The 14,118-nt window shown below is 39.2% G+C and overlaps 2 protein-coding genes across 17 annotated transcripts in view; one reads left to right on the top strand and one right to left on the bottom strand.

Annotated features, from left to right (window-relative positions):
- The window catches only part of HPS3 (HPS3 biogenesis of lysosomal organelles complex 2 subunit 1), a 36,934-nt gene extending 33,618 nt beyond the window's left edge, over window positions 1-3,316 (top strand). For 9 of the 14 annotated variants that reach the window (XR_013994279.1, XR_013994280.1, XR_013994281.1 and 6 more), the window contains one exon: window positions 2,445-3,316. Coding sequence is in view for 7 of the 14 variants with exons in the window: in XM_081063973.1 (XP_080920099.1) it covers window positions 2,445-2,572 (128 nt within the window). In the remaining 7 variants the exon portion in view is untranslated. Of the gene's footprint in view, window positions 1-2,413 lie in introns of all 14 variants that reach the window. The other 5 variants (XR_013994282.1, XR_013994283.1, XR_013994284.1 and 2 more) reach the window with 3 other exon arrangements.
- CP (ceruloplasmin) overlaps window positions 1-14,118 on the bottom strand; it is a 60,632-nt gene that overhangs the window by 8,164 nt on the left and 38,350 nt on the right. Inside the window, exons 14-20 of one of the 3 annotated variants that reach the window (XM_081063854.1) lie at window positions 13,455-13,583; window positions 10,858-10,964; window positions 9,029-9,245; window positions 8,512-8,651; window positions 7,248-7,410; window positions 4,969-5,007; window positions 3,621-3,855 (exon numbers count right to left, since the gene is read on the bottom strand). In XM_081063854.1, coding sequence (XP_080919980.1) covers window positions 4,997-5,007; window positions 7,248-7,410; window positions 8,512-8,651; window positions 9,029-9,245; window positions 10,858-10,964; window positions 13,455-13,583 — 767 coding nt within the window. In that variant the 3' untranslated portion in view covers window positions 3,621-3,855; window positions 4,969-4,996. Of the gene's footprint in view, window positions 1-3,620; window positions 3,856-4,968; window positions 5,008-7,247; window positions 7,411-8,511; window positions 8,652-9,028; window positions 9,246-10,857; window positions 10,965-13,454; window positions 13,584-14,118 lie in introns of those variants that run through there. The other 2 variants (XM_081063853.1, XM_081063852.1) reach the window with 2 other exon arrangements.

Genomic DNA, 14,118 nt, shown 5'->3' on the forward strand with positions numbered 1-14,118 from the left:
GTTTTTCATGTCGCACCCACCTTACAGGCAGCATGCCTCTCCTTAGAAAGCATTCCTTAGCTATTGATTTCAAAGGGGAGAATCTGAATACCTTGAGGTCTATTTTCAGGGGAGCTCTTTCTGTCGGTAAGTATAGTACACCAGGAAGAGCCAGGATTGGAGTCTGGAGAACTGGAACTGCGTCCAGGTCTGCACTTACTGAGTGACCTGAAGCAAGTCAATGTTTTAATATCTTGGGACTAATAAGTTCAGGGTTGACTAGAGTAAAATCTTAGTCAAACTTGTAAGGTGGTAGGATTGAAGATGGAGACCAGGGACGTATGCGATATGCTTAGGAAGCTTGGATTTCTTATCTCTAATGCAGTGTTTCTCATCCTGACACTTGACATTTTGGGAGGCCAATGCCTTATCCATTAGGCAACTGGGACGTCTGACACTTTTGACATTTTGGACCAAATAATGTGTGTGTGCAGGTATCTCCTGTACATTTGGGGATGTTAAGCAGCCTCCCTGGCCTCTGCCCCCTAAATACCTGTGGCACTGTTCCAGTTATACCAAAAAAAAAGTCTCCAGTCATCACCAGATGTCTCCTAAGGGGCAAAATCAAAATCACACTGGCTGAGAACCATTGTACTAATGCAGAGCCATTGAAACTGGGTTAGTAGTTGGCTTGTTTGTTTCAAGGAAATATTTATTTGTTATTGTTTTTGTGATAATCAGTTGTGTTTATTATTAAAAATTCTCATGTTGTAGTAAATTACAAAAATAAAGTTTAAAAAGTCATTTAAAATCTCACAAGCCAGAAATAACAATTTTCAAAATTTGATGAATATTTTCTAGGCATGCTGGAGGATTGAAAGTGCTTTAAGGATTTAAGAAATTGACCTTCTTCTTGGAATTATAATCTATATTAGCCCCTTACTGGCTGGCAGGAGAGGAGAATTGGATAGTGGCAAGATTTTCGTTGGCACTGTGACTACTCTGCACTGGCCCCCCAGCTCAGTGTTTTTGTATCTAGGATACGACTTATAGGCTCCACATTTAGGCTAAATAAACTGGTTAGGTCAGAAAGCACTGGTAATTCATGCTTTTCACATGGGTTTTGAAACTAGTTAGTAGTTATTACTAAGGTTCTGTTATATGTCAACTGTGCATCATTGTATTTTAATTCTCAAAAGACTGGAATCTAGCAGATGGTTACTGCTGCTTTACTGGTGAGGAACCTAGGGCTCAGGAGGCCATGTGACTGCCTTCAACTCACCCGTTAGTGGGTGGGAAAACCTGATCCCTGCCCAAGTCTGTCTGATTCCGGAGCTAGCAATCTTTCCCATACGCCACTACTGCTCCATTCATTAATTTTTTATTAATAGCAACAGGGTGTGTCATTCCTTTGTGTAAAGAAAGGGTGACTTAGGTTGCTGAATTTTGGATGGTGCCTTTGGATGGATACACACACACCTGAGCAGGAGATTTTATATTTCAGTCACTTGGCGAGTTGAGTAAGTGGTGGGCATGTAACGATCACACCAGGAGTGGCACTGAAGTACTGGGGGTGCCAAAAAAATATTTCCCAGTGGACACTTTGGTCAGTGTTGCTCAAGCAGTAGGTTTGCCATAATCAGAAGTGTCTGGACGCTGATGGGAACCACTTTGAGCACCTGTTGTAATTGCAGAAGTGAAACGTGACTTGTATTCATCTTTAGTAATTAGTATATATTGAGTATTACAAATAGCTTTTTCCCTTGTTATTAAAATGTGTGTACATTTTTTTGGCACTCTATGTTTCTTGGGAACATTGTTCTTACATAACACCACCTTCTCTTCCCAGCAGAGGGCAGTGTGTATATATCAAGAAGCAATAGAATCCTAAAATTGCACGGTTATAGTTATCTTCACAAAAATGTTTACTAAATTCCTTTACATTTAAAACGTTCACTAGAGCACATTGTGTTGCAGCTTGGGGAAAAATGGTAAATGGTCATGAAAACAGATTTGTGCTTATTGATAACACGAAAATCTCATAATAGAGAGGAAATGATTTAGGAAAATGTCATCCAACAATTCATAATATTTCCTATCCTAGCAGACAATCTTTATAAATTAGCTGCAGTATAGTTCTAACATGAAAAATAATACTCAAGCGATTGTATTTTTCTTTAGAGGATAATAGAAATTGAAAAATAATGTAATAATCCAACAATGAAATAGTAAATCCAAATCGCCTGGTGCTAATATGAAATAAACTTCAATGGATTTTAGAAAGAATAAATAAGAAGTTGTAAAACCATAAAGCATTCTGTGGATTTAAGAGACTTTTTTTTTCTTTTATGGTTATAACATTTTGTTACCTGCACTAGCTTCTACTTGGTTGAGTGATAAGAGAATTGGATGAAAGACAGACTTTCACTTATAGGTCTAACTCAGATATTCTTTCCTGCAAACAGAAACACTGTCAGTTGTTGCTGTGGAACTAGAACTAAGGGATTTCTTGAATGTACTTCCAGAAGATGGAACTGCAGCATTTTTCTTGCCATATCTTCTTTACTGCAGTCGAAAGAAATCATTGACTTGAAGGTATCATTTGAAAAACACCACAATGGCATATGAGACTGAATTTTTGCAAATTGAATGCCAGGTAAAATGTAAATAAAGGATTTTCATATTGAACATGTACATATATTACAGATGCTTTTAGGCTGCTTACCTTACCATGTCATTGTATTTCATAATTTATGACCTGAATCAATTTAATTTTCCAGAATGTACAAAACTATTAGGCATAAGAATTTCCTCAAAGAAGGCATATATTTTTAAAGGTAGAGTAGAATATTCCAAGGAACATCCATTTTACTGTTGTTGGAGACATGACAATCTTTTTCATCCCAGGAACACAAAGAAACATTTTGCAAGTATGCTTGAAAGAATGTTACTCCAAGTGGTCCAGAATTTAATTTTTTTGATTTTTCCAGATTTTTCTATTGGGTCACTTTTTAAAAGTTTTCTTTGAGAAAGATGTTAATGTTTCCCACAATAAAAGATTTCAAACTATTTTCTTGTTACAGTTAAAACTCATGCTGTGTTTCTGTCTGAATCAAATGAAGTAGAAGTTTACAAAGCTAACTTTCTTCCTGTCTGGCTATTAACGTGATATGGCAAATGCATGTTTTTCAGCCAAAGTCTTATTTCGATTTTTTGTTGACATGTACTCTTGCTCTTTTAGCTAGAGTGTATGTGAGAATAAAGGAATATATCATTGTATTCACAACTGTGTGTTCTTTTTGAACCTCTTACTAAACAATTTTGAGTCCAAGTTCAGTTCGTTGATAGTGTGCTTGTCTTTATTTAACGTTGGGTAAAAATGCTCCTCATCCGGCATCTGCCACAACTATTTGTTAAAACTTTCCTTCTGATGGCAATGTTTATCTTTATCAGGATTTAATCTATAGAATTGTTTCTCATATCTGCCTTTCTCCAGTTCCAGATTCACATCCATTTGACCATTTCTTCAAGGATTCACAAAACTCGGAATCTTTTTATTTTATTTTTAATATTTATTTCTATTTAATTTTTATTTAATTTATTACTTTATTTTATTTTATCATATTTTGTTTTTTAATTTTACTTCCTGTACACCTGTGCCGCTATGCCCACTGGTTCGTTAGGAATGATGGCAGCAGCCTGTTACAGGGATTGATGGGGAAGCCAATGGTTGGAAACATTTCAGTGATTCTTACAGCCTTTCCAAAGTAAATATTCTATTCAGCACCTTCACATACATTGTTATGAATCATTAGTTTTTTGTGTGTTTTTTTTTTCACTTATCACCAATATATTTCTTTCAGCCAGACTTGGTCTCTATAGAAAAAGAAATATTAAGACCATTATTAAAAATAGTATATATATCATATGATTAAAAAATAAGTACATGATGCTTTAAATGTATTCTAATTTTTTAAAATGTAGTTATTTTGTTGATTAGTGTTGATTCATTTATATTTTTTCCCTTTGGTATGTTTAAAAACATCTCTCTTGTTCTAGGACTGCTTTATTTAAAGAAAAATTACTTCCCTCCCCATTATATCCTTATGAATTATAAGGCAAAAATAGTAACTTTACATGGAGAAACCTGGCAGACACCTCCTTAATCAAATGCTCAAATTAACATAACCATCAAGGGAACAAATCAGCCTTTTTTGCCCCTTGACCTATGTACTGAGAAAAACAATACCATTTCTGTGAGACTCTTGCCAAAAAAATGCATATTCCGAATCTAATCAAGAGGAAACATTAGACAAACCCAAACTGAAGGACATTCTACAAAGTGACCGCCCTATATATATATATATATATTTTTAATGTCAAAATTGTGAAAGCCAAAAAAAAGACAGAGGAACTATTCCAGACCCAGGGTGACTAAGTAGACATGCTAATCGATACAATGCATAGGCGGGATTTTCTTTTCTCTATGAAGAACATGATTAGAATCATTGGTGACATTTAAAAAGGGTCTGAAGTATTGAATCATTCTTGATTTCCTGGTTTTGATAGGTGTGTTGTGTTTATGTATGAGAATATCCTTGTTTTTAGGAAATATGAGTATGTATATTTACAATATATTGTGTGTGTGTGTTTGTGTGTGTGTTTGTGTGTATGAGTATGTGTGTGGAGAGAGGGAGACAGAGAAAAGGATAAAGCAAATGTGACTGCAATATGTTCACATTTGGGGGGTCTGGGTGAAAGGTATTTTTAAATTGCTCTTGCAATTTTTCTATGTCTGACATTATGTCCAAAAAAGTTTTAAAATTTTATTTTCATTTAATTAATATGTAGCTAGGTATTTATCAAGCAGACTATTGTATTGGATTTGGTTACTTACTAGAAATATAGAATATACAGCAAGCTTTATTTCTACAGACTGCTCCAAAAAGATTATCTGACTCGTAAAAATGTCAGTCTAAAAAAAAGTACCTTTTATATTTGTCACAGGAGGTCTTCATTATGCTTCCTCTGGTAGGGGAAATGAAGCATTACATTTAAGTATGACAGGATATCCACAATTTTTTTGTACTGATTTTTTTTGGGGGCGGTGGTAGAGGAAATTGTCTGTCTCCTGGTATAATATTGAAAGATTTCACTTTAACCTCATGTGCTCTTCTTGTCTGTGTCATGGTAGGAAGAAATTTGTCTAAGATTCAGAATTAATATAGACTTGCCCAGAGCTTTATCAAACTTTTATTTAAAGATATTTCAGACTGATAAATATGACTCCCCATTTTTCTGTATATAGTTTAAACTATCTTTTCTATCCATTACTGCTTCTTTCAGTCCTACGCAATGCCTTTTCTCTTTGTAAATGCCAAATTTCTCTTTAATCTTTTTTCCAACGTGTATTTTCCCTTCACATCTGCTATTTGTTCTACAGTCTCTCGATGTTTTTTTTTTTTTTTTATAAAAAACAGTGCCCCCTTTTTATTTTTTTTTTAATTGAAATGTATTGGGGTGACAATGGTCAACACAACTACATCCAAGCAAGCAATCGCCTCACTCTTGTCCTTCTAGGCTTGTTATGCAGGAAGGTTAGCCTGTCTGTGTAGGGTTAGACTGTAACAGGTCCATTACATGTCAGCCATTTGTGCACAGGAAATTCCTCTCACTGTTTCCTTGCTCTTGGTTATTTTTCTGAGCAGGACCATCCTTCTGTGTGGTAAACGTGTGCTAATGTTCTTTAAAAACTAAAGTTTTCTTGCTCATTTTTGACTCTTCGCCTTGACCATTTACTGGCATTAAACCCAGTGGCTTATTTGCCCGTTGGAGTCTTTGGTGTTCTGGTGCTCTCAGTACCTCTGTAATAATGGATTTTAACAGAAGTAGTTTTCCATGGTACAAGGTGTTTACCAGGAGAAATTAAAACTTTACATTTGCACTAATAGTTGATCTTACAGTGATTTTTAATTTTTGAAATATATCTACTTCTATATTTTCTTCCATTTATATATTTCCTTTTATGCCTATTTTTAGGAGGAAAAACAAGTTTGTTTGCTTTTTTTCTACATAATTTCCCCCTGTTGGAATTGCCATTGCCAATTCCAACAATTCTGAACTCAGAAGATCCAGGAAAGACCAAGGCCTGCAACCACAAAGCAAGAATTTCATTCGTCATACAACATATTGCATTAGTGTTTATTCACAAAAGGGTTGTTTTTTCCTGTGGTTTTGTGTGTGTGGTGTGGTGTGTGTGAGTGTGTGTGTGTGTGTGTGTGTGTGCGCGCGCGCGCGCGTGCGCGCGCGCGCACGCTCGTGCATGTGCGTGTTTATGTGTGCCTACATAGGAGGAAGTGTTGCTGCTGGGGTCAGGGGAACAGGGAATTTATATTCTATTTTGTTCCTGGATCTTTCCTATGGTCTGAATGTGTCCCCCTCATCCCCAAATTCATATATTGAAAACCTAATGTCCAAGATGATGGTGTTAGGAGGTGGCCCCTTGGAAGGTGATCATGTCATGAGGGTGGAACCCTCATGAAAGGGATTAGTACCCTCATAAAAGAGGCGCCAGGGAGCTAGCTTGACCATTCTGCCATGTGAGGATACAATGAGTCTGGAACCCGAAAAAGAGCACTCACCCGAGCATGCTGGCACCCTGATTCCAGACTAATAGCCTCCAGAACTGTGAAAATATTTTTTTGTTCTTTATAAGCTACCCAGTCTGGTATTTTGTTATAGCAGCCAAATAGACTAAGACAATCTTTCACAAACAGTAATCAAGAATGCCCCTCTCCCCCCAGAAGCAAGAAAGACTGTTCTGCCTAATTGCATATTTGAAATTATATTTATTATTTGGGGGCTTTTTGGTCTGGTCGTGGGGGGAGGGGATTTGTGTACCAGGTACTACCAAAAAAATGTTTTAAAAAAGATATTAAATTCTAAATGTTTCTGTAAGACATGGTTAGTTCCTTAAATAATACAACTGCTCTTCTACATCAGTTCTAAGTATAATTACACCACATCAAATTGATGTCAATTTGTGCTAGGTTTGAGAGTATTGGTGCTGTTTTCAGAACCAACTGTTGGAAAAATCAGCATCCCACACCATTTAGCAGGAAAGAAAAAATTCCTGTTCAGAGGTAGAGAAGGAAGAAAGGGTAGCAAATTCACAAATGCTTCACATTGGGGAAAGGACTTCGGCAAAGCAGTACATCTTAATTATCTTCATGATACATGACTTCTGGAGTCACTAACATGATACTCACCTTCATTTGGCAGAACGGTGTAAGTGGTTTCCATTCCAGCATGAATGTGGTCTGTCACGTGGCAGTGGAGTAACCAGATCCCAGGTGTCCTTGGAAACATTTCTAGGGTTTGGTATGTCCCAGGGAAAATGTCAAAGACATCAGAACTATAAACGCCCCTGTGCTTAATTAGAAAAATGACAAATATTGTGTAATGTTTATTATATGTGAGAATTCATTCAAATAATCTTTCATTGGCCAGCTCAGGGATATTAGAAACATGGATAGATCTGTTTGAAAAATGAGACCCTGCATACGTCTACGTTTAATATAAACAGTGAGATATGTGGTCCTTGTATTCCTGCTAACCCCTCAGCACTGTGGGCCATCAGGTGAGTGTGAAGTGAAGATGGGATGACATTGAACCCATCAATCAGGACTGCCTGTTACCTCTGACACTTCAACTCTGGTTTGCCTCTTTATCAGAGCATTTGTGTTAGACAAGGGAACTGAGCTAGGGCCCCATTTCCCCTAATCTCACTGTTGCTCAGCCTATCCTAGATTAACTTGTCTGGGGCAGATAGGGTAAGGAGGGGAGCAGAAAAGGACACCAATGGAAAAGCCAAAACTAGAGGTAGTTCAGGTGGCACTAGACACAAAGTCCTTGGTGTGTATTTCCGTAGGGAGAGAATTAAAAGGCCAGTAACAATAGAACATCTATATAAATCAAAATACAGATAATAAAATAGCCTTTCTGCAGTGTGCTTTTTGGTGGCTTCTGAATTTTCCACATTGACTCAAAGGTAAGAAAAAAGCATTTCCAAAAGGGCTGTTGAATCCTGCTGAAACAAGTACTGGGTGAGAAGTAGAAGTAGGATTGAGATCTAGGGACCGACGAGTCACATGGCAAGAAACAGGATCTTGTTCATTTCAGGTCATTTAAGATCTGGAGCTTAGGACAAAGGATATAATAAAGCTTTGTCTACTCTGACCTATCATGTGAGCATCCTTCATCTCTGCTAACAATTCCGTTCAAATGCCTTGTCCAAGAACATGTGAGCAGAACTCCATGAAAATCCAATACAACTGCAAAGCCCGGGAAAAGACCCAGATTTAACAAAGGTTGGTAATGGCAATTGAAATTGCTATGTGCCACATTTTTAGAAAAGAATTTAGTTGTCTCTTGAAACTTTGAACTTTTTATAAGTCTCTCTGAGGAAATATTTTCATCTGTATCAAGACATTTTCAAAGAGAGCAAGGACAATGACCGTGGACGACTCTTACCTTGTATCGGAAGCTGTGTCCATGGAAGTGGACCGAGTGCAAGTCTATTTCATTGCCCATTCCCATCAGATACCAGTTGACTTCATCTCCCACATGCATTGTGAGGCCTTGTAGGTTCCCAAACATCCTTCCGTTAATAGCTGGGGAAAGCATAGGATTTTCATATTACCTTTCAGGATATTTTACACAGAGCTATTTCACATAAAATATGATTATTAGATTAATGAAATGGATACTTTAAGGTCACATGTCCCACAGCTGTTGTAGTCACTTAGCACCAAAAGCCTTACTCCTAATTTTGAGTTTATTTAAAAGGAAATGAGATTTTGGAATTGGGAGAGAAGTTAGTGGACGATTTTGAATGTAGTCCCCTTTTTGCTTGGAACAGAATTCTACCTCATGTACAAAGTGAGGCAGAAGCGGTTTATTGTAAAATGAAACAAGTGAATAGTCTTCAAAGTAATTTTATTTGAAACAAGAAAAGGGAAAAAACAGGTTTTAGAATAATGTATCGTACCGTGCATTTTATTGCTTTCTATAAACTCATCATTGTCTTTCTTTACTTTCTCAGGGTGCTCGGAGTATGTTTTGATGTTGTCATCTAAGTACCAAGATTCATTCTCATCAAAAACAAAAAACAGAAGGAAAAATTCCAGTTTCTTTATGGGATTCACTACTTTCAGGTAATGTCTCCGACAAACAATCAGTGGGCCAATTAATCCACTGTAGAGATCCTGAAAAAAAGCAAAAACTTCAGTCATCCTTGTGATACAGGTCAGGATTTCGGAGAGCTGGGATCGTATTGCCCACGACCTCAGGAACTGGAGCAGGACTGATATAGGTAGCAGACTTTGCCCAATGTAGTGCTGTCAAGTCCGTGACTTGCCACTTGAAGTCGTTAAATGGGAGCAGTGGTGAGTTGCAGGTAGGTTTTATGGACGATACTGAAGTAACAAATGTGTGCAAAGACCAAATACCAGTGCAACTAATGAGCAGCAATGTAAAAGAACCCCAAACGAACAGTGCTGGTTTGCCTATCGCATAAACCAAGCACATGCCAGTCACTAAAAATCCAGAGATTCATCAGACAAAGCCTCTGCCCTCCAGGAACTCAGTCTAGTGGGGGAAATAGAGGAACAGAAGAAATGAACCACTTGATGCGGTGGAGGTACACACAGGGCTAATGAACACAGAGGAAGAAGACCGCATTGACTAACATCTACAGGAAGTTTGATTTGGCTGAGTAGTGGCACATTAGTTCTTGAGGGCCTTTGAGTTGTATCATGTTCAGGAATTTTAGGCTTTGTCTTGTGGGTCATGGGTAGCCATTGAGAAATTGAACAAGGAAAAACAGCATATTTGCATTTTAGACCAATCATCCTGCTGGCGAAGGGAAAGAAGGCTTGGAAGGGGAAGCATCTGGAGACTGGGAGGCCATTGAGGTAGTTGAGGCAAATTATAAGGACCTGATCTATGGAGATGGAGAAGAGGAACGGACGGAGCTCTATGCAGGTGGGTGAATTGCCCGGGTGAGCTAGGGGGAAGCATTAGATACTTCATATCCAGGGTTAGAGCTTGAACAACTGAGTAGATTTGTGCTTGTGGTGCTATTTATCGCAACAGGAAATACAGGAGGAAGTGGAGGAAGAGCTCAACTTCCATTTTAGAGTTGCAGAATTGCTAGTGCCTGTGGAACACGGCTGATGGAGATGTTCAGTTGGCAAGTGTACAGACAAGTCTGGAACTCAGGACTGAGATTTGGACCAGAGATTTAATTCTACAAAAGAATTTTGGGACATAAGGTATAAAAATGTCAAATCACTATATTATACACCTGAAACGAATATAACTAATATAATATTGTATACCAACTCTACTTAAATAAACAAATAAATAAATATAAAAAGAATTGTACATGTTGTGATTTGTAGTTGAGTGTTTTGTTGGCTTTGAAATATTTAATCAAACACCAATGTCAGTTGTGCTGTGGTTGATGGGTAAGGTCAGCATTTTCATTATGTAATAATAGAGCTCTAAAATCATGTTCCTCAGTTCTTTGAGTTTAATGTCTTTTCAGATCAAAAGGGAAATAAAATACTGCATTGATTAATGTTTAATTCTGTGCTATCCATAATCAGCAGTCATAGAGTTAATACAGTTATAATTGTATCCTTAGAAACAAACAACCCACCCCTTAAAAAATGAAACCAAAGGGTATTGCAGAGCAGCCTTCTTTCCTGGGATTTGACTATAGAACTGGACCACAGGAAAACTATAACCTCATCTTCCTTCAATTGTGTGTCCATTTTGGGAATTTTTACAAAACACAAATGATTTAAAATTTACCTTAACTCGATCCACAGTTGAATAGTAAGCCCATGGAATACAAGCAGAATCCTCTGTTCCACCTCCAGATCTGTCTGGAATTTTCCATTTGTAAGTGCGAGTTTCACCTAAATTAATCAAGTGTTGATGTGTCTGATTATAGTTGGTATATATTTAATACACACATACACACACACACGCGCGCGCACACACACACACACACACACACACACACACACACACACACACTCTTGATAACCAATGACCCAGAAACTGGAAATGTCACAGTAATTAGTTTTACAAAGCAGTGGTACTCAAATCTGTTTTCAGGAATTTTGTTTTAAGACAAATGGTAAGACACTTTTATATCTTCTTTATCAGTTATGAATTAACTAGCCACGACAGATGTAATACCACAAAAGCCAGGAGGCGGTAATTCCAACATCACAATTTAAAGAAACTTTGCAACAGATCTTTTCTTAGCTTGAAGTATATTACTCTAATATACTTTTTTTCTTTTCAACTGTCAAGTGATTTACTCCCAGTGCTAGTGCCTTCCCTGTGTCTGTGTATCTGCACTATGTGTAATTCTCTCAGCTTCACTGTGGCCTTCTAATTCTCCTTTTTCACCACTGTCCTCAGTGATTTCATGATTCCTGGCAGAGAGCCATTAGACCTCAATCTCCTGGGTCCCTGACCTGTCACAATAACCCCCTCTCCAGGCTGTTTCCTTCTGTCACCACAACTCTGTCACATACCGGCCCACACCCTGACCTTGACACTTTGAAGATGGCTAGTTGTTCCACCCTCTTGTCTGGCAAAGGCCTTTACTCTCTGCCATTTGCCTAGGTTCTTCCCCAGCCTGATCTCTGCTTCCAGTCACCTCAGGGCTTGTCTGTCAGCCATGGCCACTTGCTGCCCACTCCATTTAGGTAGATCTCACCATTACATATCCATGCTGTCAGACTTTCATTAGCTGAGTCTGACAGACCTTTATTGGGGTATCAGGCAGGACAGAGTCTCAAGGAATGTGGTGGACTTTTCTTTTCCCTCAAGATTCCATCTCACCCACTCGTATGTATTCACCCTTTTCTAAGCAGAACTTTACTGAGAATTATGCACAGATTTACCAACTGAACATATTGTCTCCTCATCTATACTCCTATTTTCATAAGCTGAAAAATGACATTTCCTTCTGTCCTCCATTCCCCACGCCAACCTGCTCTGTCACTACAGGGCTCAAGACCCCAAACCTTGGCCCGGTCTTGACCCCTCCTCCTTCCCTAATTCCCCGATGACAAATCTTTCTGCAGGTCCTTTTAGCACCGCCTTTAAAATAGACCCAGAATGTGACAACTCATTACTTCAGCTGCTTCTACCCCGGTCCCAGTCTCACTATTATTTTACCCAGGTTGTTGCAGTAATCCCCTAAGCGAGCCTTGTCTGTTCCCTCGTGCCCACAGGCACTTATCCACACACCAGCCACCACAGTCCTTTAAAAAGATTCATTGGAGTATCACTCTCCAGCTGCGACCCTCATAGGGAGTTTAGAATAAAATCTAAGGTCCTAACCATGGCCTCTGAGGCCCCGTCCCTCCTATGGCACCGGCCCCCTGCCCTCCCTGCCTCTCTCTCTTCACATTCTTTCTCCTCGTTGCTCTGCTGTGGCCTTTGGCCACCTTGCTGTTTCTCAAACACACACATCAAGTCCACTCAAATCTCACACCTAGAATGTTCTTCCTCCACAATGTCTGGTGGCTCATTCTCATCATTTAGGTGTCTTCACAGGTGACATCTCAAAGAAGCCCTCCTGACCACCCTACCTAAAATAGCACCATTGTTACCTATTGTCTCTCATCTACCTTCAGTGTTATAGCACTTTTTATAACACATATGTTATAACTTACATATTTAAGTTATAAGAAGACCATATATATGTGTCTCATTTTGGAGAATATGCGGGTCCTAAAGGCAGGGCTTTTCATTTCTATTCCCCTAAATTGACAAGAGCTATTTTAAAGAGTAACTTCTTTTTTCTCACTTGATATATTTGGGAACTACTAAATTTCTGAGAAATGCTCCTTTCCTAGAAGCCAACTTTACAACTAATAGATGAAAAATACAATTTTTATTAAAGAAAGTACAACCTTGTATTTAATCTATTTCAGCTTTTACTCTGTGTTAAATATTGAGTTCCCAGTACATTCCAGGTATTGGACTAGATACTGGGGATTTAAAATGTTAAGGGGCAGCCTCCACTCTTGGGGTCCTGTCTTTGGAGACCGGCATGGAAACATGGGGCCACATGCTGCGCAGTAAATGCTATCTGGGGAGACAGCATCCCTGCTGACAAACCTGAGTATTTGTAGATGTGCAGCACCATCGGGGGTTTTCCTTACAGTCCTCCTGTGGAATTTTAGCTATGTGCTGTAGTCATACACTCATGCAGACACACCTCCCTGCGTCCCCTCCTAACCAGCTCCTTCTTCACTTCCTCAGGACACACTCGTTTCGAAGGAATACCTCTCAGACAACAGTTGTTTGTGGAAAAGGAGTAACGCCTATTGCAGGCCCCTGTCCCACCCCCGACACCTCCCAGTCTTCCCCCCCCCCAGTACCTGGTAAAGTTGGAGTAACGGTAGAACTCTCTGTTTTCACCCCATGGGCATGTATTGAGTAGGGCCTTGTGGCCATGTTTTTAAAGACAATATTAACTTTGTCTCCAACATCTGCATGAAGTTGTGGACCTGGCAATAGTAAAAAGCAAGAGTGGCTGATGCACCTGTCAGATTGGAAGTTCTAACTCAGTACTCAGAGCGAAGTAACTCAGCCTTACAGCCGAGAGTCTGAGGTGTCCTCCCCACCCCATGGCTTCATGCTATAGTACTCTTGGATTTAGACCTGTTTCCAGAGAATTCAGGGTAAAAACATGAGTCATGGCTCTCTCTACAGATGGTAGTGCATCTCTTATCTAGAGTGCTATGAAAGTCCCCTGCAGTGTAATGGCCCAATCCTGGCAAGTCAGCTGTGACCCATTCCTGGGCAGGAGTCCTGAGGAAGCACCTGCTCTCATTTCTCAGCATTTGGACTTCCGCTCCCCACCCCCAGCTTGAATTGCTGGCAGTCCTGCATTGGACAGGGTGGGTGGGGCTAGCCCTTCCATTGTTCCCCTCCAACCAATCTTCTGTCTCTCATCTAGGAGAATTATTGCGACCCTGCAAGATGCCTCTGCCTTGGGTACGTCCCTCCTTGGGCTGAGGATTACCAAGCCTCCGGGGACCT

The sequence above is a fragment of the Rhinolophus hipposideros genome, assembly GCF_964194185.1.
Source record: "Rhinolophus hipposideros genome assembly, chromosome: 2".
Taxonomy (NCBI): Eukaryota; Metazoa; Chordata; class Mammalia; order Chiroptera; family Rhinolophidae; genus Rhinolophus; species Rhinolophus hipposideros.